At 44.1% G+C, this 26,803-nt stretch overlaps 1 protein-coding gene across 14 annotated transcripts in view; it reads left to right on the top strand.

Annotated features, from left to right (window-relative positions):
* Nucleotides 1–26,803, top strand: part of CLIP1 (CAP-Gly domain containing linker protein 1) — a 543,241-nt gene that overhangs the window by 155,665 nt on the left and 360,773 nt on the right. For all 14 annotated transcript variants that reach the window (XM_069214950.1, XM_069214948.1, XM_069214943.1 and 11 more), the window contains exon 6: nt 23,830–24,027. In XM_069214950.1, coding sequence (XP_069071051.1) covers nt 23,830–24,027 — 198 coding nt within the window. The remainder of the gene's footprint in view (nt 1–23,829; nt 24,028–26,803) is intronic.

The following is a 26,803-nucleotide window of genomic DNA, read 5'->3' as shown; positions in this document are numbered from 1 at the left end:
CCATTCCAAAATTTGCGTCCTTTTTTTCCAACATCCTAGGGATTCTAGAGGTACCCAGACTTTGTGGGATCCCCTGAAGGAGACCAAGAAATTAGCCAAAAAATTGCAAACATTTCGTTTTTACAAACAAAATGGGGAAAAAAGTGCTGCAGAAGAAGGCTCGTGTTTTTTACCCTGGAAATGGCATCAACAAAGGGTTTGCGGTGGTAAAATCACTATCTTCCCAGCTTTCAGGAACAGGCAGACTTGAATTAGAAAACCCAATTTTTCAACACAATTTTGACATTTTACTGGGACTTACCCCATTTTTACTATTTTTTGTGCTTTCAGCCTCCTTCCAGTTAGTGACAGAAATGAGTGAGAAACCAATGCTTGATCCCAGAAAGCTAAACATTTAAGGTGTCATTTGTGTAGATCCTACAAGTGTTTCCTACAGAAAATAACAGCTGAACTAAAAGAATATTGAAATTCAGGTGAAAAAACAGCCATTTTTCTCCACATTTTACTCTGTAACTTTTTCCTGCGATGTCAGATTTTTGAAAGCAATATTCCGTTACGTCAGCTGGACTCTTCTGGTTGTGGGGATATATAGGGCTTGTAGGTTCATCAAAAACCCTAGGTACCCAGATCCAATAAATGAGCTGCACATTGCAATGGGTTTTCATTCTATACTGGGTATACAGCAATTAATTTGCTGAAATATAAAAAATGAAAAATAGGTATCAAGAAAACCTTTGTATTTCCAAAATGGCCACAAGATAAGGTGTTAAGAAGCAGTGGTTATTTGCACATCTCTGAATTCCGGGGTGCCCATACTAGCATGTAAATTACAGGGCATTCCTCAAATAGACGTCTTTTTTACACACTGTCTTACATTTGAAGGAAAAAAATGTAGGGAAAGACAAGGGGCAATAACACTTGTTTTCTATTCTGTGTTCCCCCATGTCTGCCGATAAAAATGGTACCTCACTTGCATGGGTAGGCCTAGCACCCGCGACAGGAACTGCCCAAAAACACAACATGGACACATCACATTTTCACAAAGAAAACAGCTGTTTTTTGCAAAGTGGCTAGCTGTGGATTTTGGCCTCTAGCTCAGCCGGCACCTAGGGAAACTAGCAAACCTGCGCAGTTTTGAAAACTAGACACCTACGGGAATCCAAGATGGGGTGACTTGTGGGGCTCTGACCAGGTTCTGTTACCCAGAATCCTTTGCAAACCTCAAAATGTGGCCAATAAAACACCCTTTCCTCTCATTTCGGTGACCGAAAGTTCTGGAATTAGAGAGGAGCCACAAATTTCTTTCCACCCAACGTTCCCCCAAGTCTCCCGATAAAAATGGTACCTCACTTTTGTGGGTGGGCCTACTGCCCGCAAAAGGAAATGCCCCAAAACAGTATCTGGACACATCAAAATTATCAAATACAAAACTACCTGTTTTTGCGGGGGGGGACACCTGCGTTTTTGGTCCTGGGCTCAGCAGCCTTCTAGGGAAACCTACCAAACCCAGACATTTCTGAAAACTAGACACCCGAGGGAGTCCAGTGAGGTGTGACTTGCGTGGATCCCCCAATGTTTTCTTACCCAGAATCCTCAGCAAACCTCAAATTTAGTTACAAAATCACATTTTTCCCACATTTCTGTGTGGTATCACCGCACTGAGACAAATTTCATACCACCCAATGTTCCCCTCAGTCTCCCTGTAAAAATGATACCTCATTTGTGTAGGTGGGCCAAGTGCTTGTGAAAGGGAAGAGCCAAAAACATGTCAATATTGAGGGGGAACCAAAGGGAGTCCAAAAGGGCAGTTTGCAAAAAAAAAAACATTTTTAGGCTGACAAGTGCAGCAGAATGTTTATCGGTATAGATGAGACAATGCTGGGTGGTAGGAATTTTGTGGATTCCTGCAGATTCCGGAAGGTTCCATCACAAAAATGTGGGGGAAATGTGTGATTTCCAGCAAAGTTGGAAGTTTGCAGGGTATTGTGGGTACAAAAATGGTGCGGGGTGCATGTGAAACACACCGCCCTGGAATCACCCAGATGTTTAGTTTTCAGATGTGTCTAGGTTTTGTGGATTTTTCTACATGGCAGTGTCCCAAACTCCATAAAGTGCAGCCCTCACCATTCCAAGTGGGACGATTTTGAGAGTTAGCCAAGCTCTCATGGCCCAAATGTAAAACTAAAACCCAAAATAATCAAAAGTCTTCTTGCTTGCTGTGGGATAAGATGTTTTAGAGTGCGGGGGAGAGCTGAAAGCCTGTTACCACCTTCAGTTGGGGTGGGGGCATAACCAGGCCCATACTGGTTGGTAGCCACAACCCCAATATGTTTTTAAATTCCCTGGCATCTAGTAGACTTTCTGCCCCCCCAGCCCGGGGTGTGGATCAGGGGTAATTGCCCCATCTGCCCACTGGTGGGCAGAACAACTTTGGCCCCATTTATTTGGGGTGGGTGTATGAGCTGTCAATGTGTGAAGTAAATCCCTACAAGGTAAACATATTATATTGTGGATCATACGCCCTTACGCATAAATACTGCCACCAAAGCCACATGGGACTTACAATTTGATGAGGAGACCGCATGGTCTCAAGGAGCTAATTGGCCAAGCATGCCGAGCAGCAGTTGCTTCGTAAAGTTAAAGCAGCATGCTTTCCGATTCTTAACTGTTGATAGAATTATAAAAGCAATCAATGCAGACTCAGGCCAAGCAGCAACCACTCTGTAAGATAAAGCATCACTCTTCAAATTATTATGCCGATTCTTAATTACAGATGAGATTAAAAAATCATTGAGAACTGATTAGGTTCATTAATGCTGAGTGAAGGTAAATGGGGGAAAAAAGGAGAGAAAACACTGAATGGCACGGCGTTAAATGTATGCTCAATTTCCTGAGGAATAAGGTCCCGTGTAAAGCGCATGGGTACCGTGGCTCCATCAGATAGCGGGGTTATTCAAGGTGGGGTAGAAGCTGTGCCACAAATCAAAATGATCTGAACTCGATATACAGTGAATTACTTACAGATTCTTAAAGACCCCATGTGATTTAACGCGTGCAGAGCTTTCACTTACTTATGAATTAAATGACAGAACACTGATCCATCCAATTGTGGTAATCCCAATTCTGAGAGGGAAAAATACACAAAATCATACCTAGACCATGAATAACTGTATCTGGAGTTACCTCAGCCATCACAGCTTCCATTGAATGGAAGCCGAGGTATTCAGCCATGCTGTCCTATGTTCTTAGACTGATCTTCTTAAGCAATATAACTGTGAAGCTAAACATTTGAGAGATGGCTTCAATCCTTTCCCTGCCTCAGCTTCTGACAGGAATTCAGGTCCTAACTTGTCTTCTGGCAGTGTCCACCCAGCCCCATATACGAGTCTGCGTCCTGCTCTTTTCACTGGTCCAGTGGAGCTGGACCACACTCCTGTGCTTCTCGACTCCATGCAAATAGCTGTCGGTGGTTGAGTCGGACACTGATTTGTGTATTGATCCAGGTACCAGTCTATGCTAGGCCAGTAAAAAAGACCTTGAGGACTTTCATCCTTGGCTTCCTGTAAGACCTGACAGCCTTGGGGTGGTCACCCCTAACTTTTTGCCTGCCTCCTTCCACTTTTTGGACACTGTTTTTGCTGGTTTTTAGACTCTGCACACTTTACCACTGCTAACCCGTGCTAAAGTGCATATGCTCTCTCCCTCCCTTTAAACATGGTAGCATTGGATCATACCCAATTGGACTATTTAATTTATAAGTCCCTAGTACTGGGCACTATATGTGCCCAGGACCTGTAGATTAAATGCTACTAGTGGGCTTGCAGCACTGGTTGTGCCACCCACTTGAGTAGCCCCTTAACCTTGTCTCAGGCCTGCCATTGCAAGGCCTGTGTGTGCAGTTTCACTGCCAATTCGGCTTGGCATTTAAAAATTACTTGCCAAGCCTAAAAGTCCCCTTTTTCTACACGTAAGATACCCCTAAGGTATGCCCTAGGTAACCCATAGGGCAGGGGGCTGTGTAGGCAAGAGGCAGGACATGTACCTACGTAGTTTACATGTCCTGGTAGTGTAAACCTCCCAAATTCGTTTTTACACTGCTGTGAGGCCTCCTCCCTTCATAGGCTAACATTGGGGCTGTCCTCATATATTGTTTGAGTGGTAGCTGCTAATCTGAAAGGAGTAGGAAGGTCATATTTAGTATGGCCAGAATGGTGATATAAAATCCTGCTGACTGGTGAAGTTGGATTTAATATTACTATTTTAGAAATGCCACTTATAGAAAGTGAGCATTTCTCTGTACTTAAATCTTTCTGTGCCTCACAATCCACGTCTGGCTGGGTTTAGTTGACAGCTCCTTGTGCATTCACTCAGGCACACCCCAAACACAGGATACTCAACCTCACTTGCATACATCTGCATTTTGAATGGGTCTTCCAGGGCTGGGAGGGTGGAGGGCCTGCTCTCACACAAAGGACTGCCACACCCCTTACTAGGACCCTGGCAGACAGGATTGAACGGAAAGGGGACCTGGTGCACTTCTAAGCCACTCTTTGAAGTCTCCCCCACATCAAAGGCACATTTGGGTATATAAACAGGGCCTTTGCCCCTTCCAACTCAGACACTTCCTGGAGAAGAAACTTGTAACCAGAACCTGCATCCTGCCAAAAAGAACTGTCTGGCTGCCCAAAGGACTCACCTGACTGCTTTCTGTGAAGGACTGCTGCCTTGCTGTTGCCCTGCTGCCTTGCTGCTTCCTGGCTGTGGTGAAGAAGTGCTCTCCAAGGGCTTGGATAGACCTTGCCTCCTGTTCCCTGAAGTCTCAGGACCAAGAAGACTTCTCTCTTGCAACTGGACTCCTTGTGCAGCGAAAATTCGACGCACAGCTTGCTACAAACGACGCACAGCCTGCCCCGTGGTGAGAAATTCGCCGAACTGGAACGACGCAGCCCAACTTCAAGGAAGAGCAAGGAAACTGCAAGGAAAAGATCGACGCTGTGCCTGCATTGCGACCAGAACTTCGACGCACGGCCCACCGGATCGACGCACAGCCAACCTGGGACGACATGGCCCGACTTCCAGAGGGGAAAGCGACGCAGCGCCTGCCGTGCGGAAGAAATTTCCACGCAACGCCCACCGGAACGACGCAGCGCTTGTGACTCCACTCCACAAGCCCAGGATTCCACGCACAGACCCCGGGGTGTCTGAAAATCACGCAACCCGAAGGGGATCCACGACCGAGTGCCGGAAATCGACGCACAGCCGTCCCTGCGTGGAAACTAAACGACGCATCACTGTGTGCGGCCCGAGAAATCGACACACCCCCCCCCCTTTGTCCCCTGCTATTCCTCCTCGGCGGCCCATTGTGGAGATTTTTCACGCGAATCAGGTACTTTGTGCTAAAAAGAAACTTTGTTTGCTTTTAAAAGACTTAAGACACTTTATATCACTTTTCAGTGATATCTCTACATTTACTTACTGCATCTTTGATCGTTTTGACCTGCAAATATCCAGATAAATATTATATATTTTTCTAAACACTGTGTGGTGTATTTTTGTGGTGCTATATGGGGTTATTCTATGATTTATTGCACACATATTTTACACATTGCCTTCTAAGTTAAACCTGACTGCTCAGTACCAAGCTACCAGAGGGTGTGCACAGGATAATTTGAATTGTGTGTGACTTACCCTGACTAGAGTGAGGGTCCTTGCTTGGGCAGGGAGTAACCTGACTGCCAACCAAAGACCCCATTTCTAACACTTCCCTACTGGAGTCTGTGCTGGTCATCAATTCCAAAGTCCTCCTGCAGGCTTAGGAGATCCTGGACCTGCTTATTTTGCCTGGACAATATGTAGTTGGCTTCCACAGATGTCAGTGTTTGTCTATGGGATACTCCAACACTCTTTTTGTGGTGGTTTGCAGATCACTTCCCCGTCTGGGAAAGATTTGTCCTCCTAGATTGACAAGAAAGCTTAATGTCTACAAAACAATCTGGAAAGGATGCAATAATCCAGTGGAAATTTAAAGACTCCTTTGTAGGTACAGCATAGCTGGTCCTGGCCTATGAAAGCCGGCATATATAAAGGAAAAAGGGAAGAGTAGTCCTGCCTGTTCTGGAGCTCTCATTTCAACAAGCTTGTCCACTCACAGAGTTTCAGGATGCTGACTTTGGCTTACCCCTTGTAGGTATCCATAATGACTGGCTGCTTTTGGACTCATAGGACGCTTAATTCCATATACTCATCCTGATGGATCACAGGAGGGAATCTCATTTTGTGATGAGGAACCAACAAAATCAGTAGAGGGTGCTGCCCCTTAGCCTCTGGGTATTTCCCAAAATTGTGGCCCAAGTGACAGCCTGTCTTCTATTCCTACCTGCATGAATACCTGTCAGACCCCGTTTGAGGTGTATGTGGGGGGGTGTCTATTAGGCCGTGGCAATTTACCACTAGTGTCCTGGCACCTGTGGAGTTATGGCTGATAAACTGAGTAAGTACACCCCTCTCTGCACTTGCCTCTCAGGGTAGCAAATGCGAACAGGTAAAGGCTTTCAAGGAGGTAGTATGCGGGACAGGAGCTCAGAATCACAATATAGCAACTAAATCCTCCTGCATCCTTCTGGTCAAACATGCCAGATGGCATGTGCTGGCTTTGCAGGGGGATCTTGTAGTTGCAGTTGTGGGGCATTGGCTTGACACTGATAGCATTCCTGCCATCCATCAAAGGGAGTCTTATGCAAGTTCTCATGAACTCGACCACCATGTGGTACTGCAACGAGCAGTGTGGGGGTAGGGTAGTGGACCCAGTGTCAGGAAGACACTGTTGCTGGAAGTAGCTGGAACATTGGGGGATATTCCTGGTGGTACACTACCAGGTGGGATCTCTAAATGCCAGGCAGACAAATTCAACTGCCAGTGCGTAGCTTGTCAGGAATGAGTGTTGGACCCAGAGGAGCACAAGGTATCTTCTGTGAGTGGGGAGAACCTTGGCTCAATCTGATTGCCACCGCCAAGAACGTGCAATGTCAGCACTTTGGAGTTTCCCAGACAGCGGTCTTATGGAGATGCATTCCACCAGGAGTGGAGCTCTGGACTCCTGTATGCCTTTCTGCCTCTACCTCCCTTGCCCCGTGTTCCGAAGAGGGTCGGGAATGAACTCCTGGGCTTGAGCATCTGTTGTCCAGTCAGGTTGCCTCTTCAGGAAGGTCTTTTATGTTGCAACAGCAGGGCAGGATCTAGCTCCCGGACCTGCTCAATCTTTAAGGCCATGCTTGGAGATTGAGTTGTGGCAGTTAACTGCATTCCGCCCTCCCTCCCAACGTGGGTGATAGCATCTTGGCAGTCTGATCACCCTGCAGTAAATTTGTACACACCTGCCGGAGGGACACATTTGTGGCTTAGTGTGATACTCGGCATATAAAACCCACTTCCGGCCTTGGGCACAGTCAATGGTTATTTGTCTACTCTTTCTGCCTTTTTGCAGTTGCTGATTGTCTGCTTTATTTTAATCACTTGCTGCAGTGCATTTTTTTTAAGGTTTGCAGTATGTGTTTCTGCATACGCCTTTCATTACACCTCAGTGAGACCATAATCTAGTCCTTATATCCCTTTTATGCAGACCCTTTAAATCTCTACACAACTGTCTATTATGGCTTCTTGTCCTCAAGACAGTTTTCCTTACTGCCATAACCATGGTGTGACATGTGAGTGAGCTGCAAGCCCCTCCACCAACCTGCTATGCACTACTTTTTCCTGTCAAGTTAGTCCTGAGGTACCTAGCCTTCTTCTTCCAAAGTAGTGACTCCTTTTCACACTGAGCAAAACATCACCTTTCCGCCGTTCTTCGCTCCACCTCATCCTCCTAAGGAGGAGGAAATGCTCCATCGGTTGGATTCTAAAAGAGCTTGCAGATTTTAGATCAATTGTACGAAACCCCATTGGCTGGACTATCACCGATTTATTGATTGAATTCACTGGAGCGAAAACGGGCAAGGAAGTGCAGAAGAGACCCATCTCTGGTTTGATATTGCTCTATATCAAAACCTATTTGCCAAGAAGCAGACTCCACGAGGCGTACGGGGTCATTCCACGGGAGCCAAGGCTGCATCCACTGCGTTGTCACATGAAGTGGCTCCCCTTGATAGTTCCCAGGCTCCTATGTGGGCATCACTTCATACATTCACAAAGCACTGTTGCATGGAGAGCCGGGTCTGTCAAGAGGGTCACTTTTCACACTCTGTCTTGAAGGACCTGGATGTTATTGCTTTGCTGTCCATTTAAACTGTGAGGAATTTCAGTTAGAAGTATCCATCAGAAGAACAAGTTACTTACCTTCATTAGCACTCTTTCTGGTAGATACGTTAACTGCAGATTCCTCACTAAACCTCCCGTCTACCTATTCTGTGAACTGGACTCTTTTCCATAGGTCACAAATCTAGAGATCTGCACACTGGTCACACCCAGTCTGCTAACAGGCTCTTTGGTGGCACAAGCAGCCCAGAAAGCAAATGACGTTGGGTCAAATTGGTGGATCTTATATACAGCTCCACTTGTCACTTCCGCAGTGGAATGGTGTCGACATGGAGCCGCACAATGGCACCTTTTAGCACACATGGGTACAGCAGAAAATGTTCTGGATCTAGTCTGATGCCTGGGGAATTTGCAAAAGGTAAGGAATCTGCAGTTAGATAAGAATCCACCAGAAAGAACATTACCAAAGGCAAGTAACTTCTTCTCTACCCTCAGGGTCACCACATCACCACAGATGCATCCCTTACATTTGTGGAGCACATTTGGGCTACCAATCTGCAAGGCCAGTGGTTTTTTTGGTAACACAATTTGCACATCAGTCTCCTGAAGCAAAGGGGGATCCTGTTAGTGCTGTGGAATTTTACAGACTCCTATGCAGAAGAACAGTATTTACTCAAATAGATCAAATAACCGCAATGTATTAAATTCAGAAGCACAATCAACCCTGCTCTCCAACTTGTGTAGAAGATCTGGCTTTGGGCAGTTAAACACCAAGCCCTCCTCCTGGAAGAATACTTCTCTGGAAAGGGCAGAAAATCTACTGACCTGTTAGCAGGACGCATCAACAAACACATAAAAAGATAAATCAGTCCACAAGTACTTCAGGGATACTTCAGTTGCTGAGGGACCCCAAAGGCTGATATGTTGGCAGTGTGTAAAAACACAAATTGCTAAAGCCTCTCCTCCAGGCTCCGATACCCACAGCAGTGCAGGTGAAGAAAATGTGACCGGCACCCTTGAGGATCATCATTAATAGTACCTACCTGAGCGAGGCAACCATGGTATTGAGTGCTATTAGAAATGTCCATACATCTGGGTCAGCTCCAGCATCCCAATCCCAGGGAATTGAGCCTTGTGATTTGATCCCTGAGGTCTTAGTTTCCTTCAACTTCCTTATGAATGTATGATAATTCTTATGGAGGTCCATGAGCGTAATACAAGGGCTTTCTACGGCACGAATATTCAAAAGCAACCTTTAGAAGCCTTGATGCAAGAGATTATCTGTTACTTTAACATACTTATACAAATCAGATTTGGCATACACTTCCATAAGTGTTCAGTTACCTGGGGGCCTGGCTAGGCATTGGAGTGAGGAGTGCTGCTTCTGAGCTCCCACTGCTATACCCCATCCATAATCATCCTGCTTAATTTAAGAGGCCTGGGGGGGCACTACAGGCAGCTATGTTCCCCCTGAATCCCCCTCCCCCTAGCACGACCAAGGGGAACCATCAAGGCACAGTAGACAGTGCGGACCTGATTGAGCTGCCTGAGCCCAAAAGAGACGAAGTTGGCAACCGCAAGCCGGGCTTGAGGGTTGCGTTACAGCCACTGGGCAGGCTGCGGAGAGCGGTGAGAAACAGGAGAGCTAAGTGGAAGGCTCTGAACTCTGCCAGCCCATAAATTGGGACAGAGGGCTGAAGGCTGGGAGTGAATGATATTTGTTGACCGCTGGCCTGCGAACAGAGCAGATGGGTCCGATTAATTTTCCTTGAATCAACAGGCAGACCACGAGGCTCGATTGGGGCCCCACCCTTCTGCGTTACTCCTACAATAGCGGCTAGCCAGGGTAATTCTTTATGCCCTCACAAAACATTGGAGAAAGACCAAACCGACCATCCCGCCCCATGGAGACTGAGGTACAATTGAGGCGGTACAGTGCTGGGGAGCAGCTTGCAGGGTCAGCCCTTGGAAGAACTGAGACCAGAACATTCTGCACCCCCTGTAGCTGTAGGAGTGAGCCTCCGGAGGACCGAACAGCCAGCATGATCACTGCCGAGCTGTGGGAACAAAGAGAAGGATTTCTTTTGCTGCCATCGACTGATCCTGTGGGTGTTCACCATACAAACTGAGCAACCCTTTGCTGTGAGTACTGCACGCTCTCCCACACCGCAACTATCCAGGCCTCACACACCCATCCTGCAGCCTGAGCGCGTAGGAGGGCCATAGTTCAGGCCACTGACCAGCACCCGTGCAGTGGCACTAACACTGGGGGACTCTAAAGTAGCTGAACGCTGGACTGCCGGTCCCTAGGGCCACTTCTGATCTTGAGATACTGGCTGTGGAGGAACCGAGGGATGGAGGACCTACTCCCCATTGCTGATGACACCCTTAATAAATTGTTGAGGGCTTGCAGAACACTCCTTTGAGCAACTACATAATACAGCTTCCCTGATTGTTATACATGGCTGATTGCAACTAGAGAGAGGTGCTCAGCACAGAGCCCTGGTTGACAATTACTGCGTGGGATGGTCGTGCTGTGAGCCCTGGTGGCATTGCTGTTCTGTCGGGCCCTGAATCTGTGCACCCTGCTAGAGTGATCAATTGGAGCAGTGCCTGGGGTGGCGCCCCTGTCTACCTGTGTCACAGCAGCAGGCGAGAGAAGCTCGAACACAATGGCATTTGTTTGGAGAAACCTAAGCAGCCCTCTGTAGTATAATGAAAGGGTAACCACACTCTACTTCGTCAGACCCTTGAGCCAGTCTCCCAATGCTGCCACGGGCAAGGTGACCAGAAAGAGGGACCTCTATACTGCTGGAATGCCGACAGGTGGCTGCACATTAACCGTAGAAGATGATGGGCTCACCCCACAGCCTCAAGGGCCTGCTGAGGGTCCTACCTTACAAGACATCCTCTAAGCCATCACAGCCTCCAGAGAAGTCCTTGAGACCAAAATTGACACCCTCAGAGCGGACTTGGGCTTCCTTAAAGATGACCACCGACGGCTGGCAGAGCAAGCCGCAAGAATGATTACAGAGCTCCCCCGCAGATAAGGCGGCCCTCCACGAGCAACTGATTACTATGGAAACGAAGATTCAAGCATTGGAATTAAGGGCAGAGGGTGCCTAAAATAGATCAAGGAAAAATAGTATTTGTGTATTGGGACTATCAGAACGAATCGAAGGGAAAAACATGCTGTCCTTACTGGAAAAGTGTGAGTGACAAAGTAGCCCCGGAGGGTCTCTCACCTTTTTATGCCCTGGAGAGCCCACAGAGTTTGAACGTGACCCCCACTGCCCGGGTAGCTCCGAGACCAGTGGCTGCCAGACTTACATTATAGACTGGTATCATATCCTAGCCCAAGCCAGACAGAAGGGCGAATTTAAAATAGAGAATAGTAGGTTTATGATATTCCTGGACTTTACCAAAAAAGTACAAAAGCAGCGGACAACATTTCTAGAAGCAACAGAGCATTTTTGACTAATGGGGTTGTCCTATGCCATGTTGTTCCCAGCTAGACTGAGAGATGAAACAATGGACGGGATGTAGTTTTTTAAGACCCCGCAAGAAGTATGGGAATGGATTTTCCTAGAGGGGGGCTTGGCCTAGAATACCCCAGGCAGAAATGTGATACACAGAGTATATCCTACACCATGGCACATTAATCAATATTTTCACACAAGTCCTAGATGCCCAAGCTGTGGGGAGGAGGGAGATGATTATTTTTGCATGTGTTCTGGTCTTGCTTTGAAGCTCACAGCATATTGGGAGAACATTACTTGTATACTTACTGATATCACTGAAAGGGAGGTCCCATGTACCCCACAACTTTTCCTCTTAGCTGGTTCCCACACAATGCTAAAAACAAAGCCACAAGCAGATTTCAGGACTTGGCATTCCTACTTGCAAAGAGGGAGATTATCCACAATTGGAAAGCTCAAAATGGGTCCCTGGTGGGAGTATGGCGGAAGGAACTTGAGAAATGGGCTGGGTGGAAAGGGACAATACTATTAGAGAGGCTACAGGTGGTCGGGGGATCAATGGAAATGGCCAGAGCTTGGGAATCATTGGTGGATAGTGTGATGCACACGGATCCCTCCCCACTGGGAACACCATCTGGATCTCCCTGATAGCGGACTTGCATCCCACGAATGTTTTGGCACCTCTGCAACAATGACCTTGGTGTAGACCCTCCAGTGGGAAAATAGGACCTTTGAAGTTTGCCAGAAAAACCTAGAAGCAGCAGACCACATCTGATCCATATCATCATAAAGCATTGATAGAGGGGGCATGACCGGAAGGATTGGGAGGGAAATGTTTAACGGGTTTGTAATTTTTTGATGGTAGTTAAAATGACAGACGTATCTGAATACCTAAATGCCTCGAGCTTACTGACAATGATTGTTTAAAAAAAGAGTTCACTTACCTGTTGTAATAGCTTCCTAGTTTTCTGCGTCCCATTCCATGTCAATTAAACCATCGACATACCAGTTTTTTTCACCCAACATCAGTTAGTTGCAGAAAGGGCTTTACCCGCTTTGTGTCAACAGAGCACATATGTATTACTTTGATAAAACCAAAGCTTTTAGGAGAACTAAACAACTCTTGGAAGCTGTTGTTAAGCCCCACTTAGTAGAAACTATTTCCATGGATATTAAGTGCATCGACATCTGTCATGCCAAAGCCAAATGCACACCTCAAGCTGTGCCCATAGCACATTCCACTCGCAAAAGGGGAGCTACTATGGCTTTTATTTTTTGGCAGCATCCGAATTGCAGACGTTTGTAGAGCTGTCACATACTAGTGTGTGAACATTCATGCCTGCCAAGAAGCACATGCTGGGCAAACTGTTTGTTTCAAACACCTTTTACAATAGCTCACAATTCAGAGCCACAGAAGGAAGTGCAATGCTTTTCAGTTTTATGCAAAGCAGGTGGAAACACAGAATGGGTTGAAGTGTGTATTCCGGTGCATTGTGGGTTTTGGGAGAAGAGGGATCATGTGTTTCCAGTTTCCTTGAAATCAAAATCTCTGCTTCTGAGAAGAACGGCTTTCAACATCCATGCCAGGAGTGTGTAAAGCATGTTGTCTTCAGCAATACGAGCTGAAGACCTATTGTTACAGGTTTTCCTTCTCACACCAGGTAGCACTTGGACTGTCTTCAAGCTGGAGCTTCCAAAACATGGGCACAATGAAGTGTGAGGTTTCTGCACTCTGCTGTTCCCAGCCGTCCTGAAACCATAATGGGGGAGTACACAAAAGCACAGGCCTGACTTAGAAATGTCCTTTCGCACCTCGCAGTCCCACCCACCAACCAAATGCTGCGGCTCAGGAAGAACAAATCAGCAGCCCCTTTCTAAAAGAGTCTTTATTAAGTTTGAAAGGTAGCTCTGTCTCCAGTCTCCTCAATTCAGTGACTGACTTCCCACCCTCGAGCTACAGGAAACTGTCTGGGAATGCTGTCCTCATCCTCCATCTTGTGCCATGTCTAACCAGGTGCATCCAAAATGGATCTCACCGGCTTCAGGACTCAGAGGCATACCTGCACAGATTTCCACTACCACTCATGGACTACAAGCATACCATTCTGACATGGACTAGGCATACACACAGAATGTCAATTTAAGGTTCTTGGTTTCAAATAACAGTGGAACTTTACAAAAGAGGGTCAGTCAGTAGACCACACTGTCACTGACAGATAAAAACAGTTTGGTCAACTATAAGATCAAACAATACAGCACATTACCACCACAATTGTATGTGCTAAACCCAGGACAGGGGCAGCAGTCCTTAGTTAACTCTGAGAGCACACTTAGTACTCCCCCTCCCCCCCGGTTCCAACCCCCCCTCCCCAGTCGCAGGACAAGTTCTGGACCTTGCATTGTCATGGGCAGGCCTAGACCTCAGCATTCACACTAGATTAGCATGTTGCTAGGGATAGAGCCAAATGTCCAGATATGAGATACATTAGCCACTAGTTGCACTATTCAGTGTTGGGACATTCACCCCTCTTGATCTGCCTGAGGACTCAGTTTATCAGAGTAAATTGAACTGCTAGTGAAAACGTTTCCTACCGCACACACGGTGGCGGCCACCACCCAGACGCTGCAGCATTTCCTTATGAGTGAGACAATTTCTTCATGGTGTTTTGGAGAATTCAATGTACAGGATACCGGTGATAAATGTGCCAAGCTTCACAGTGGGTTCCTTGCTCCTCCTTCAAGCTATTTATTGACATATGTACAACCCTATTTCATCCCTGCATCCTTGGTTCAGACCTCTGAATAACGGGCCAATGAAGACTTCCAGGAAGGTACGCTTGTGTGATAGGGTTGCCTGTTTTTTTAATCAATCAAAGCCACTTGACATTATTAATCCTGTCAAACTGGTATAAGCATCTACCTTCGTGAAACATGCTATGCTGTGGTGCCCATGCATTATGTATTCTTATATATTCCAGATCTTCAAATTTAGAGCCTCTTATGGAATATTTTGGTTTCCACTTTTTAATTCTCTTGAGGATCCCTCCTGTTAATGATGAGTAAGACATTTTGTAGTTTTCACCGTAAATTAATACTTGAATGATAAGTACGATTAAAGGCTTTTGTTTCACCTTTTCCTTGCCTGCCCTCGGGGCATCATTATCCCACTTTATCGTGGACTCCATACTAGTTAATCTTTTTCAAGTGGCCTTTAAAAATCATTATCAAATTAGGACATACACTCACAGTTGTGTATTGGTGTATTTTTTTTTTTTTAAGGAACAGTCAGGTAACTACAAAAAGATATTAGATCAACAATAAGCATTCTCCGGAAACTGTTTCTAGTTCTTAGCGTCGATGTTGATGCCCAAAATAAATCATTGAGCTGAAGCAATGCCTGACCTGGCCTTTACTGAATGAGTGTCGTTTTGGAACAAAGGCCAGCATGCTAGAATGTTATGGTGACTTGTCGGTATATTGTCTGCATCCTCTATGTGCTTTTAGTGGTATTTTATGTGCTAGTTGTTAGTCTGGCTTGGAAGAGCTGTTAAGGTGTGGCACGAGGATGTTGTTTTTCAAGTTAAGTCCTTTTTTTAATCAAATGATTTACACTTCTGCTCCCTCGTCCCAGTTCCTTAAGAAGACATTTTTCTTTTTTTTGGTTTCCGATTTTTATTAAGTTAATTGTTCACTTCGCTTTTCATTTAACATATAACCTTCTGCTGTTACATACAAACCGATAAACAATGAAGCGAGTTTATAGGAATGAAATAAAATCTTCAAACTGATCAAATAGCAGAATATACTGACACAGTTTACAGCTGGCTTGCTGTGTGGGGAAACACTGGACTGGTGTTAGCCTGTGCTTGAAAGCATAATAATCCCGTTTGGTTTTTAGGGTGGGGAGAGGGAGGGTAGTTCTTCTGCTTCCGTCCCACGTCTCAGTTTCTTGGGTCAGGTTGATGCCATTTTACGCTCTCCTGTAACAAATGTTCTTCCTTTTTTTCTTGCCTTCATCTATCTTCTATCTTCAGTTGATGTATCTTCACGTTTCGTTGTTTCATGAATTTCTAAGTACTCCTACATCATTGATCCATGGCTAATGGTTGTCACGTAGGAAAGTTAGTGGAACTTTGGCTGTGATATTCAGTGTCCTCTCCAGAAGGGCACCACTCTCCATTTCAGTGGCTGCTGAAAATTAGTGGGTATGGTATAGGTTTTATTATTATATTTATAACTGCAGATGCACCTGGGACGCTGCTCTTTTCCATCTTCGAATTTGTTGCTACTTATAGCTTTGTGTAAGGGCGTCATCTTTTTTTCATGCCACATAAATAAACTCTGTGTAGTGGGGCCCTGCACGTTTTACTTCCTTGCCAGATATTTCACACCATATATTTTTGTCTCTTTCTTCCAGTAGCCCTTCATCCATATTTTTGGTGTTTTTCAACTGAGCTGACAAATTACGTTTTGCATATTAATCATTGTTTTTTTTTCTTGAGCTGTTTTTTAAGGAGGGGCTTCCACTATTTTCTTCAGAAAACGTCCACCAAATATTTTTGTGTGGAAAAGCTTATTTTGCATTCCTAGCATATGCTAGACTTCCTCATTCTTCAGTGGGCTAATTTTTAATTGCTTTCTTGTGCCATCATATGTTGCCTGTTATGGGGGCTGTACTCTGCAATTCCAGTTGGTACTGTCGCACCAGATAATAGGTATTCAAAGTTATTTTACCCAGACTGGGGAATAACATGTGAGCTCAAGAATATCCATCCATTTTCATGAGAACTTTGTGCTTCTAGGTCAAATAAAGTACATTTTCCTCTGCTATTCACCACCTGCGTAGACGGATAATGGCATCATCGTTTGCTCCAGGTCTGGTAGTGGTGTAAGGGCATAACAGGGCAAGGAAATGCTGAGGTAGCCTTGCATTGCCTTGTGGTGCTGCATATGCCTCTAGGCCTACCCGCAGTTTCACCAGTTTTGCATCTGGTGTTCTGGTTTAGAAACATCGGACCACACTCAGTTGCTCTAAAGGATAACGCACTGGGTGATCCCTTTGTCATTTTTTGTGTATGCTTAGATGCAGTCTCTCATTGATGCATTATCTCATGAATATTCACTCTTGGTGAGTGCCATTTGTCTTTTGGAAGGAGATCTAGAATGTCAATGTCATTCCACATCTGCTGTTTGTATCATCCCAAAATCGCAAGAGCATTGATTTTATTGGGAGACGATGCAGTCATGGCCAGTGAAGCAGGTTTGGGTGATATTCGGTGTACAATATTTCTTCCACAAATATGAAAAAACAAAAGTAATGGTAGTTAACATCTACATATAGCTCTACCCTCACTTGTAAAATCAAGTTAAGGAAAGGAATAGTATTTATGAATTTCTTATGTTTTTTTTTTCCTTGAACTCGTACAAGTAACATGATTGTTTTTTTGATGTCATGGAAAGGTCAAACTTCTTTGCAGCTTTCACCAAAAGCATATGAAACTTGGATATGTAATCCAGCAGGCCTTCAGCCGAGCATGTGTCTTATGAGCATCACCTGTTGTGCGAACCTTCTCATAGTATTCTGTAGTTTAACCTTTGTTGCCCTCAGTGGCTTCCGATTCAGAGTAATCTCACTATTGGCAATGACACCCATTTCCTCTGGATTGAAAGGCACAAATGACGGTGGAACTGTAGGTCAATGTGGTGGCATAGGTTGCTGTATGGAAGAAAGGATGTTGATATACAATTGGAGGCTGCTGAGGCTGAAACAGGGGTGCCAAATGATAATATAATGTTCAATAAGTCTGACTCACAGGAGGCATAGGCTGCCATTGGATCAGGGCTGTAGTCACCAGTTTTGCAAAGGGATGTAGTCTCCAGTTTTGCACACAAATCCTTCATCATTTCCTGAAAAGACAAAGAAATCTATAGAAACTAGCACTCTCTGTGGTGCTCTGAGGCAGTATCTGCAACCAGGACGGTATCGTTTGTAATGTGGTTCATAGTCTTCATAACATCCTCAGTCGTTATAATGATCTTAATCTCCATAATGACACTCCTATAGGGTGAATTATGATTTATTCTAGCCCCAGTTTGAAAAGACATCATCTACGCCTTCTTCATCCTCTGTATCTAAAATATTGGTAAGAAGATGTTCCAAAAACATAAAGGGCGAAGGGCGCTGTGTAAAACTCAAAGGCACTAACAGTGACTGTGGAATTGCAAGGTCATCAAAATCCAAGTTTCCTGGCGCGATCAGCGGCATCAACGACTAGATGACTGCCATCAAGGAGGTGCCTGACAATGACATGCCTGTCTAGGAAGAGGTTCCCTTCAATTGTGCTTTCACACCACACAAGATTTTGCTCGTAGATACCAGTATAGAAAAGGTAAAGGCACCAAAACATCTGGCACAGCGGTTTTCACGCCATTTTTGCATAGCATGTGTCACCATCAATAGAGATTGACTGACATTTTACTGCAGATATTAATTTTACAGATGCATTCTTGGTGAACACCTCTGGCATTTCAATTTGTTGTCTTCTCTACACTTTTTTAGTAGAAGTTGCTGGAGGGGCACTTCTTGTAGATTCATCCGAGGAGGGTGCATCTGTTATGTGCTCTTACAGGAATAATGCTGTGCTTCTCCCCCTGTTTTGAAGCAAAAGGCTTACAGAAGTTGAATTTAGATGCATTTTGTTTTGGATAAAAGCAGTGAATGCATTTAAGATGTAGTTCAATCACAAATAATTACTTCAATCTACAAACTGAAGAGACTTTGAAAGGAGATTTCTTCTCCTGAAGAGAGCTTGGTATTGTCACTGACTCCTCATCTGGCACAGAAAAAACATTCCAAATAACGACTGAGATATAGCAGTTAGACCTGTGAGAGCATCAAGTGGACATGATTTTTGTGAAGTGTAAGCATCAGATAGAGCACATCTGTGTCCAGGAACACACTGCCACTTGAACTCTGGTACAAAATCAGACCTATGATGGCATCTGGGGGCGTAAAAGTGCTCCTTGCATTCACCTCATTGGATAATATTTTGCAGCTCTTTAATGAGGTGAATGCACTGCTGAATAAACATTGTTCTTAGGCCTATGGCCATTTTAACAACGTTCATTGCCTTTTTAAACTTCCAGAGATTTGTAGCCCAACAAAGGGGATTCATTCACACAAATTAATTTATTTGAGATCCACTGTTATCGAACACAACAGCTTTAGCTTATTGTGTGTAGATGGGTAAATTATTTTAAATATGGCTAACAGAGATACTGAGGTTCCCTCTGCAGTTCATATTTAATTGCCTTAATGTGGAGACCCTACACAGCGTTGTAACAAAAAGGCAAGGAAGCAAGCAAGAGAGCAAGGAAAATTGATGGCACACGCCACCAAAGGCAATTGCTCGACGTTTTGTATGTAGAAGTACCTCTGCTGAGAATCTGTTTGGCTGCAACCTTTAAGAGCAGACATATTTACCAAGCACTACTGCCCTTATAAAGACGTAGTGGCAAATTCTTCAGTAGGACAGTCAGTTCTGTGCAAACTCTTTACATAAGGTGACTCTGCTTTCTGATTCCAAAGGTACTATGGACTGCTAACTATTCTAATTCAATTTTGTGGATCTATGAAAGATCTAATACTGGACAAGAAACATGTTATCTATAATCATAATTCTCCAGCATTGGTTAAAAAAAAGTTTTGCATGAGGCCCATCCTCCTCATCGGTCAAAGGCTCACTTCTTGATTTCTTTTGCTGTCATACTTCGACAATCTGGAATGGTGAAGGCCTGTAGGGCAGTGGTTCTCAACCTTTTGACACCTGTGGACCCCCACTCAGTCATTACTGGAACCCAAGGACCCTCAATGAATCACACATAGGAATCTAGGGACCCCCGCTGAGTCAATACCTGAAGTAGGAGTCCCCAGCCTCAGCATTTTCAATGATTTGATCCGCAACAGTACACAAAAAAATTAAAAAACAAGCTTTTTTCTGATAAACATACAAACTATTTAATACTTTATTTAATGCTCAAACAAATATAAAAAATCAAAGTTTTAATGGGAAGGTTGGACTTTTTCTAGATTCAAATGAGGCCACTAGTTGCCTTTTCTACATTCTGTTTGATGCACTTGCACTGCTTCTATGAATCAAAATGAGGACACAATCTTAATTTTTAGCCTCCAGTTTTAAATTCTTTCACAATTATAGAACATTTTAAAATGTTCAGAAATACATTTTGCTTTTTTTAATTGATATACCCTTTGTTAATCTGTTAATATTACTTACTTTTCTAAGCAGTCGTGGACCCCCTGAGTAGACTTTGCGGACCCCCATGGGTCCCCGGATCACAGGTTTGGAACCACTGCTGTAGGGAAATTGAGAGTACTCTGTGCATTCACCCCATTGTCCATTGTTTGGGTGTTTTAAAATGACGTGAATGTGCTACTAAATAAGCTAACTACTGAACTAAAATAGGGGAATATTTAAACTGAATAAACACTTTTTTAATTTATTGACAGTATTTTAAACATGTAACATCTAGACATAATCAAGCATGTGAATCTATGAAAGACACCTTTGTTGGAGAACAGTAGCTAGTTATTTAACTTCTTTGCTCTGTTAGATGAGATCATCAAGCAGCTGTCCTTTTTGTATTATCGATTACATAAGTTACAAGTCTTGTCTGATAAAAAAGGCAAAAGTGAAATGTGTTTCTGGCATTGATGCCTACTTAAGCGGTGTGAGAATGCTAGCACACAAATTACACCTGATAAAAGGTTTAGATGAAGGCGCAGACTGCAAACCTGGTAACAAGTGGTTAATGTTACCCAAAAGTTACATTAAGTTATGTAACACATCTGTTATATACAGTGCCATACCAGTGCAAGACTGATAACAAGTAGTCAAGACTACCTAATTTGTTCTCTTCAGATAGTTAATACACCTTTTATTTACATTACTACGACGCTGTAACTGTGTTAACAAAGAGTAGAGGGTGCTCAAATATTTCCGTTGTGTTATTTACTCTGCATTTCTGAGCGCTTGCTAACAAGCAGTTAGGCTAACACAAATAATTCTGTTGAGTTTGAAACCTCTAATCAACAGTGCTAAGTCCGTGGAAAACTGCTAACAAGCATTCAGGGTTACCCATTAGTTCACCTTAGTTGAGTGATACTCTGTTATGCGGTTCCTATTTTGGTAATAGGACTGGGTGCTTAAGGAAGGCAGCACCTCAGAGTTTGGGATAATGAGTGTAAACCACACCGTAAGTAGTTGGCTAGCTCGCAATGCCTCACCCAAACCTCCAAGTCTCTTGGGTGAAAGGTGAATTGTGGCAACCTGAACCTAACACTCTGACTCCTCAGGAAAGCCATGAAAACAGATCGTACCCCTTTCGTTCAGTGACTCATGCATGCCAAGGTGATACACAAGATGCGAAATAGATTTGAAAAACATTTATTGAAGTAATCTCATTGTGGTATAAAAAACATGTGCTGCGATAATTGGGCAGATGAAACAAAGCAAGGTAACCAACATCATGATCAAAGTGAAGACAATAAACAACCCCACCATGTTGTGTGGTTCTACATGTTCTAGAGGGGGTTCCTACCTCACCCTATGCCTGCATCTGGGAGCAAAGTGCTTGTAACCCTTCTGTCGGCCCGATCCAAGGGATTAGCCCCAGCCCCATATCTGAATAAAATAGCAGGGGTCTGCCTGTTGTGTCGATGACAATCCTCTCGGGTAGCTGAGGAGTCCGCACCACCAGTCTGTCTGTCTGTTGTGTTGTATGTGTCCCAGGATGATCATGACCGGAATGCTCTCCTTGGGTCAATGTGTAGTTTATATAATAACCCATGCCTCATTTGGAACACAGTTCTGATGTAGTGCAGTGTCTTGGAAATAGAAGTTGTCTCCTGGACTGGCAACACGTAAGCATATTATGTACTGCATGTAACAGCCTTGGACAAAAGTACAGTTTATAAGTGATTCAAAGGCTGATTAAATGTATGGCCTAACCCTTGCCTTCCTAGAATGAAGCAGCTGATAAAACATGTAAAAGCCATTACTAAAGTAGTCTTGCTAATTCATGAATAAAAATGTAAGTAACTATAAATAAGGCACAAGACGCAAATTTATGCTAAGATAGGGGTGCCAAACCCGGGTACTAAAAGGGTCCGCACGACACTTTTTATTAACAAAGCTGCATGAGTGAAAGACTGAAGGCAAGCAGTCAGAGTTACATAAATAGTTCTCATGAACTGACCTTTATTTGCTATTAATGGTGCTACGTCAGTGAAAAAAACTGATAGCAGTAGTTCAGATAGTTCTCTTGAGCTGAGTGATAACCTCCTCACAGCAATGCTAAATCAGTGAAAGACTTATAATAGTCTGGGTTACACAAACGTTCTGCAGAGTTAAATGATGCCTGCGGTTAACAGTGCCACTTCAGTTAAAAACTGATAACAAGCAGTTAAGGTTACACAGATAGCGGGTTTGAGTTGAGTGATACCTGTTAACAATAGTGCCTCGTCAATGAAAGACTTACAACAAACAATCGGAGTTGCACAGAAGTTCTGCAGAGTTGAGAGATACGTAATTAACAGCACCACTCCCGTGAAAGACTGAGAACAAGCAGTCAAGCTCACACAAATAGTGGTAGGTCAGTAAAAGACTGTTAACAGGCAATCACGGTTACGCCAACAGTAATATCTGCCAACAACAGTGCTAGACTGTGTCAGTGAAAGACTGATAACAGAGGTCAAGATTAAACAGGAGTTCTGCAGAGTTGGATGATGTGTTATTAACAGTGCCACGCCAGTAAAAGACTTTCAGGGTTATAGATATAGTTCCTTTGAGTGTTACTTACAATCAGTGAAAGACTGATAACCAGCCAGGGTTACACAGTTAGCTCTGCCTGTAATTAACAGTTCTACGCCCGTAAAGACAGATAACCAGTCAAGGTTACACTGATAGTTCTGCCTGTTACATGAGCAGGTGTTCGTCAGTGAGACTGATAACAAGCAGTCAGGGTTGCACAGATAGCTCTGTTGAGTTGAGTGATGCCTGCTAATAACTGCTGTGTCAGTGCAAGAGAGGTAGCAAGAGATAGAGGTTACACAAGTGGAAATATGGTGCCCCTCTATTTGTGAACAATATCAACAGCTCAGCAGCTGTAGAGAGCAGTTTCACTTAAGTCAAATAACTGCTCAGTCTGACATAGGGTGACCAGCTCCCTCCGTGTCATTAGGGCACAGTTCCCAGCTCTGGCCTTTGTGCTAACCTAATGCATTCTTGATGTCAGGCGGGTTTTGCTTCCATCCAACTAATTATACTGACAGATCTGAAACCAGTGGTTTCGAGACGAAAAGTTCAGAACTAGAGACAGTGTCCATAATGACCTGAGGTGAGATTGGCACCTTACTTAAATGCGTCCTTACCCACTGCAGGACTTGCTCAATCAGTTTAAGAAAGCTGGGCCTATTTCTAATGTTTTGCAGTAATATATTATGTCTAGCCAACACTTCAAATGGCACTTATGCTGCAGTGGATATTTTAGTTGAAGAAGCGCCTCGATAAGCATTCATTACAACAGTCCTCCAAGATTTCCCTTTCTGGAATTGTTACTTCGTCCGTCAAGCTAGGCGCTGGACTCGAGTAATATCTGAATGGATGGGTACCTGATAATCTTTCCCAAAAAAGCTGTTCGCTCCATGGAAGTATCTGCCAGGCAACGAAGAACCGGCCTTCCCTTTGTCTAAGCAGTTCTTCGGCGGAAGGCGAATGTGCCCGTGCTTTTGATGTGTGATAAACATGCTTTAATTCCCGCAGCTCTGTTTATTTTGGGCCTTTTCGTCCTTGCACGTTTCCTCGTTGCCTTGGTAACAGGGACACCATCATGTATGCGCAGGTATTTCGGTTACCGAGTGCGTATGCGCCGTGTGATCTATTCTCCTAAAGGTAGACGCGCTGTGTGTGTCGTTACTGTGGGCCCGCGCACATGATTTGTACGCATGGCCCTTCGGCAGACTGCCCACTCGGGTCGTTGTCAGGGCACATCGAATGATTTCTGTCTTCCGTTTATTCTGCAGCTCACCGAAACTTCCTCCCGCTATGCACGAAAGATTTCTGGGACCACGGCCTTGCAGGAGGCTCTGAAGGAGAAGCAGCAGCACATTGAACAACTGATGGCTGAGAGGGACTTGGAGAGAGCAGAAGTTGCCAAGGCAACCAGCCACGTTGGAGAAGTGCAGCAGGAGCTGGCAGTGACACGGGACGGACATGATCAGGTAAGCGCTTGAGTTTCAATCAATGGTGCTTCTTCAGCATGGCATCTTCTGAGGCTTGGCATCTCTGCGCCGTCCCTCGCTAAAAGGCGGACAGTGCTGGCCTGATATGCTGCCACCGTGCCCCACTGAGACGGGAGGGTACCGGCTTGACATGCCTCCAGAAAGCCCCACTGAAAAAGGAAGGAGGTGGGAAAACTTAAATTAGTTTGTCTTCGTCAGTGCAACTAGAATGTTATTGGGTCTTCGTGGCACTGGGGTATTTTAGAGAGATCAGCCCCGTAAATCATTCCAGTAAGCACTTATTCCACGATAATAACGTGGATTGCCATTGCAATGCGAGTCTCTCTCTCTCTCTCTCTCTCTCGTATACATACTCACACTCTCGCACACTTTCATGTGGGCATACAAATGCATATAGGGAGCGCAGTCCAGCTGCTTGAAAAAAAAAAGCTTTGGCAAAGTCAACATATATGGCTTTAATGTGGTAACGGTTGCAGACTTGGAGCGATGCACACATGCAGTTTGCTTTAGCATATTAAAGTCAGACCTATTGGCTTTGCTACTGCTTGTTCACCTTGCATCAACATGAAGCACAACCAACTTGTATGATTAAAGATGGACAAATACTGTGATATCTACTGGTGAATCTTGCTGAACAGTGAAATCTCAAGGATTGTGAAGTTAACTAGCTCCCAATTGTACCTCAAGCTAACCGGTCACGAAGATCATTTAAACCATACCACATTTTATCACCCCTCCTACATTCTCTTACCTCTGCCCTTGCATTCCATCATACTTGAAATGAAGCACCTTTCACACAATGCACTTTTCTGCTGTGTATCTTTGAATAACAGATTTGCTTGCTCTCTGAAATCTTAGCTTTGAGGATTTTGTGATTGTGGCTCAAATAATTGCAGTTCCCTCACATGCGTTGTTATAAGTCATGACACCCCCCAGCTAGTTTTCATTTGTAATCCCCAGTATCAGTATTTAAGGATATTCTGTTTAGTGGCTAAGTTGTGAGCTTGAACCAAAATTCCAGTACCCTAACCTCCTCTACTTCAGCTAGCCAATATGTGTGATAAATGGCAAGTCCCTCATTTCCTGTATCAGGTTCTAGTTATGCGTCCTGGCCCTTTCTCATTCTCAATTTTGTGGGTAGCCTGCCAGCTAGTTGTAGGACTGGAAATCACCTCTGGAGCTGCTTCTTTCCCACTCCGTGATCTCCTTAAATGGTGCCTCGCTCCCCATATCATTAGGGTCTTTCAACCTTTATTCATTTTTTTATTTTATTTTATTTTGACTGTTTTCCCCTCAATCTTAGTTCTTCCACTAGGGCACCTGATGCACTGACACTTTAGGTTAATCCCTGTGCATTGCGCAATATGCAACAGCAAACCTCAGTACTACGACTTTGTTACTACCTTGGTAGCAGATTCCCCTAGAACAGTCTGATTTCCATGTAGAGTATGAATACACAAATCACACAGAAAATCTACTTCATAATTTGTAAGTGAAGTCAAGAGTACCAAGTCTCGGTCATTGGGCTCAGCTCTAGCATGCTTTCTGTCGATGAGATGGTGATACATCCTACCTAAGGTCTGCCAATCGTCCTTTGTTACGGTCACTGTTGCTGGTTGTATGCAAGAAGGGCATAGTAACTCTCTGGGACAAACTTATTTCCTCTAGCAGGTGATATTGAAAGAGCTCTGAAGCACTGTATAAAACAAATGTCACCAGCAGTTTATCTGGTATTGTGTTTCGACAGGCTAAAGTTATAAAATATCAGCAAGAACCATCTGCTCAGACAGTGGTTATGTTGGTAGGTACTTGCGTGGGTTGGATTGACCTTCCTTGAAGTTAGTACTTTGAACATTCCAAGGTACGTTTTGTCTCAGTTGGTTGTACACAGAATTGCGTTTGTTCAGTAGGTTGTGTATTATGTATTCATTTTAGGGAACCTTGCTCCACATATTTTTGTTTTCAAGGTCCTTTTTCTCCATAAGCAGTATTTCTATCTTAGTGGCAGTAATGCTTAGTTTGTTACCCATTAGGCAACCTGACAGTTTCTCCTCCAGCTATGCAGAGAATAGCATATTTTATTTAGTAAACCATTTTCTGGGCTTTGAGGTGGTTCTAAGACTAGTTTGATGGTTCTAAATGGAAATTGTCTTGTAGAGTTTATTGTTGACGTTTCACTCTCCCTCTCTTCAGGAACTTCATCACGAAAACTATGTAAGTGAATAGTTTAATTCATGTTTTAGAGGTGATAACAAGTCTCTTGTTAACCTTACACCATTTTTTCTTGATGTCACAAGTGATTTACTGCATGCCAAAAACTAGAGGTTACTGAGGTGTCTGTTCAGTTTTTCCTATGGTCGGGAAATTTATTGCATTTCTGAGATGTAGTCTCCTTAATAGTTTTTTTAGGTTGAGTGCGCAAGCGCTCTGACGTGTTGTAATCGATCTGTGGGTTTTTAACCATACCCACTGCACGCCGATCACTATCAGTTGTTCATGGGCTTTCCTTTCAAAAATTCTTTATCATCATTGGTAAATGCTTTACGTTTGTCCCTCCTTTTATTACCTCCTTGGCCATCGACCCTGTTACATGGATAATTGCTTGTTTGCTAATACGTTTGACTGCAAGCAAACTTCTTTTTCCTTTTCTGTCTCTCATTCGCGCTCATGGCGGCCCTGGCACTTTGAATTGGCTTGCTTATGTCAACTATTTTACTTTTCATTTTCAATTTATGTGGCAAGAAAAAAATCCAGT

Source organism: Pleurodeles waltl, chromosome 11 (genome assembly GCF_031143425.1).
Source record: "Pleurodeles waltl isolate 20211129_DDA chromosome 11, aPleWal1.hap1.20221129, whole genome shotgun sequence".
In the NCBI taxonomy this organism is placed as follows: Eukaryota; Metazoa; Chordata; class Amphibia; order Caudata; family Salamandridae; genus Pleurodeles; species Pleurodeles waltl.
Note: the sequence above shows the minus strand (reverse complement) of the source record. Positions and strands in the feature narration are given on the sequence as shown.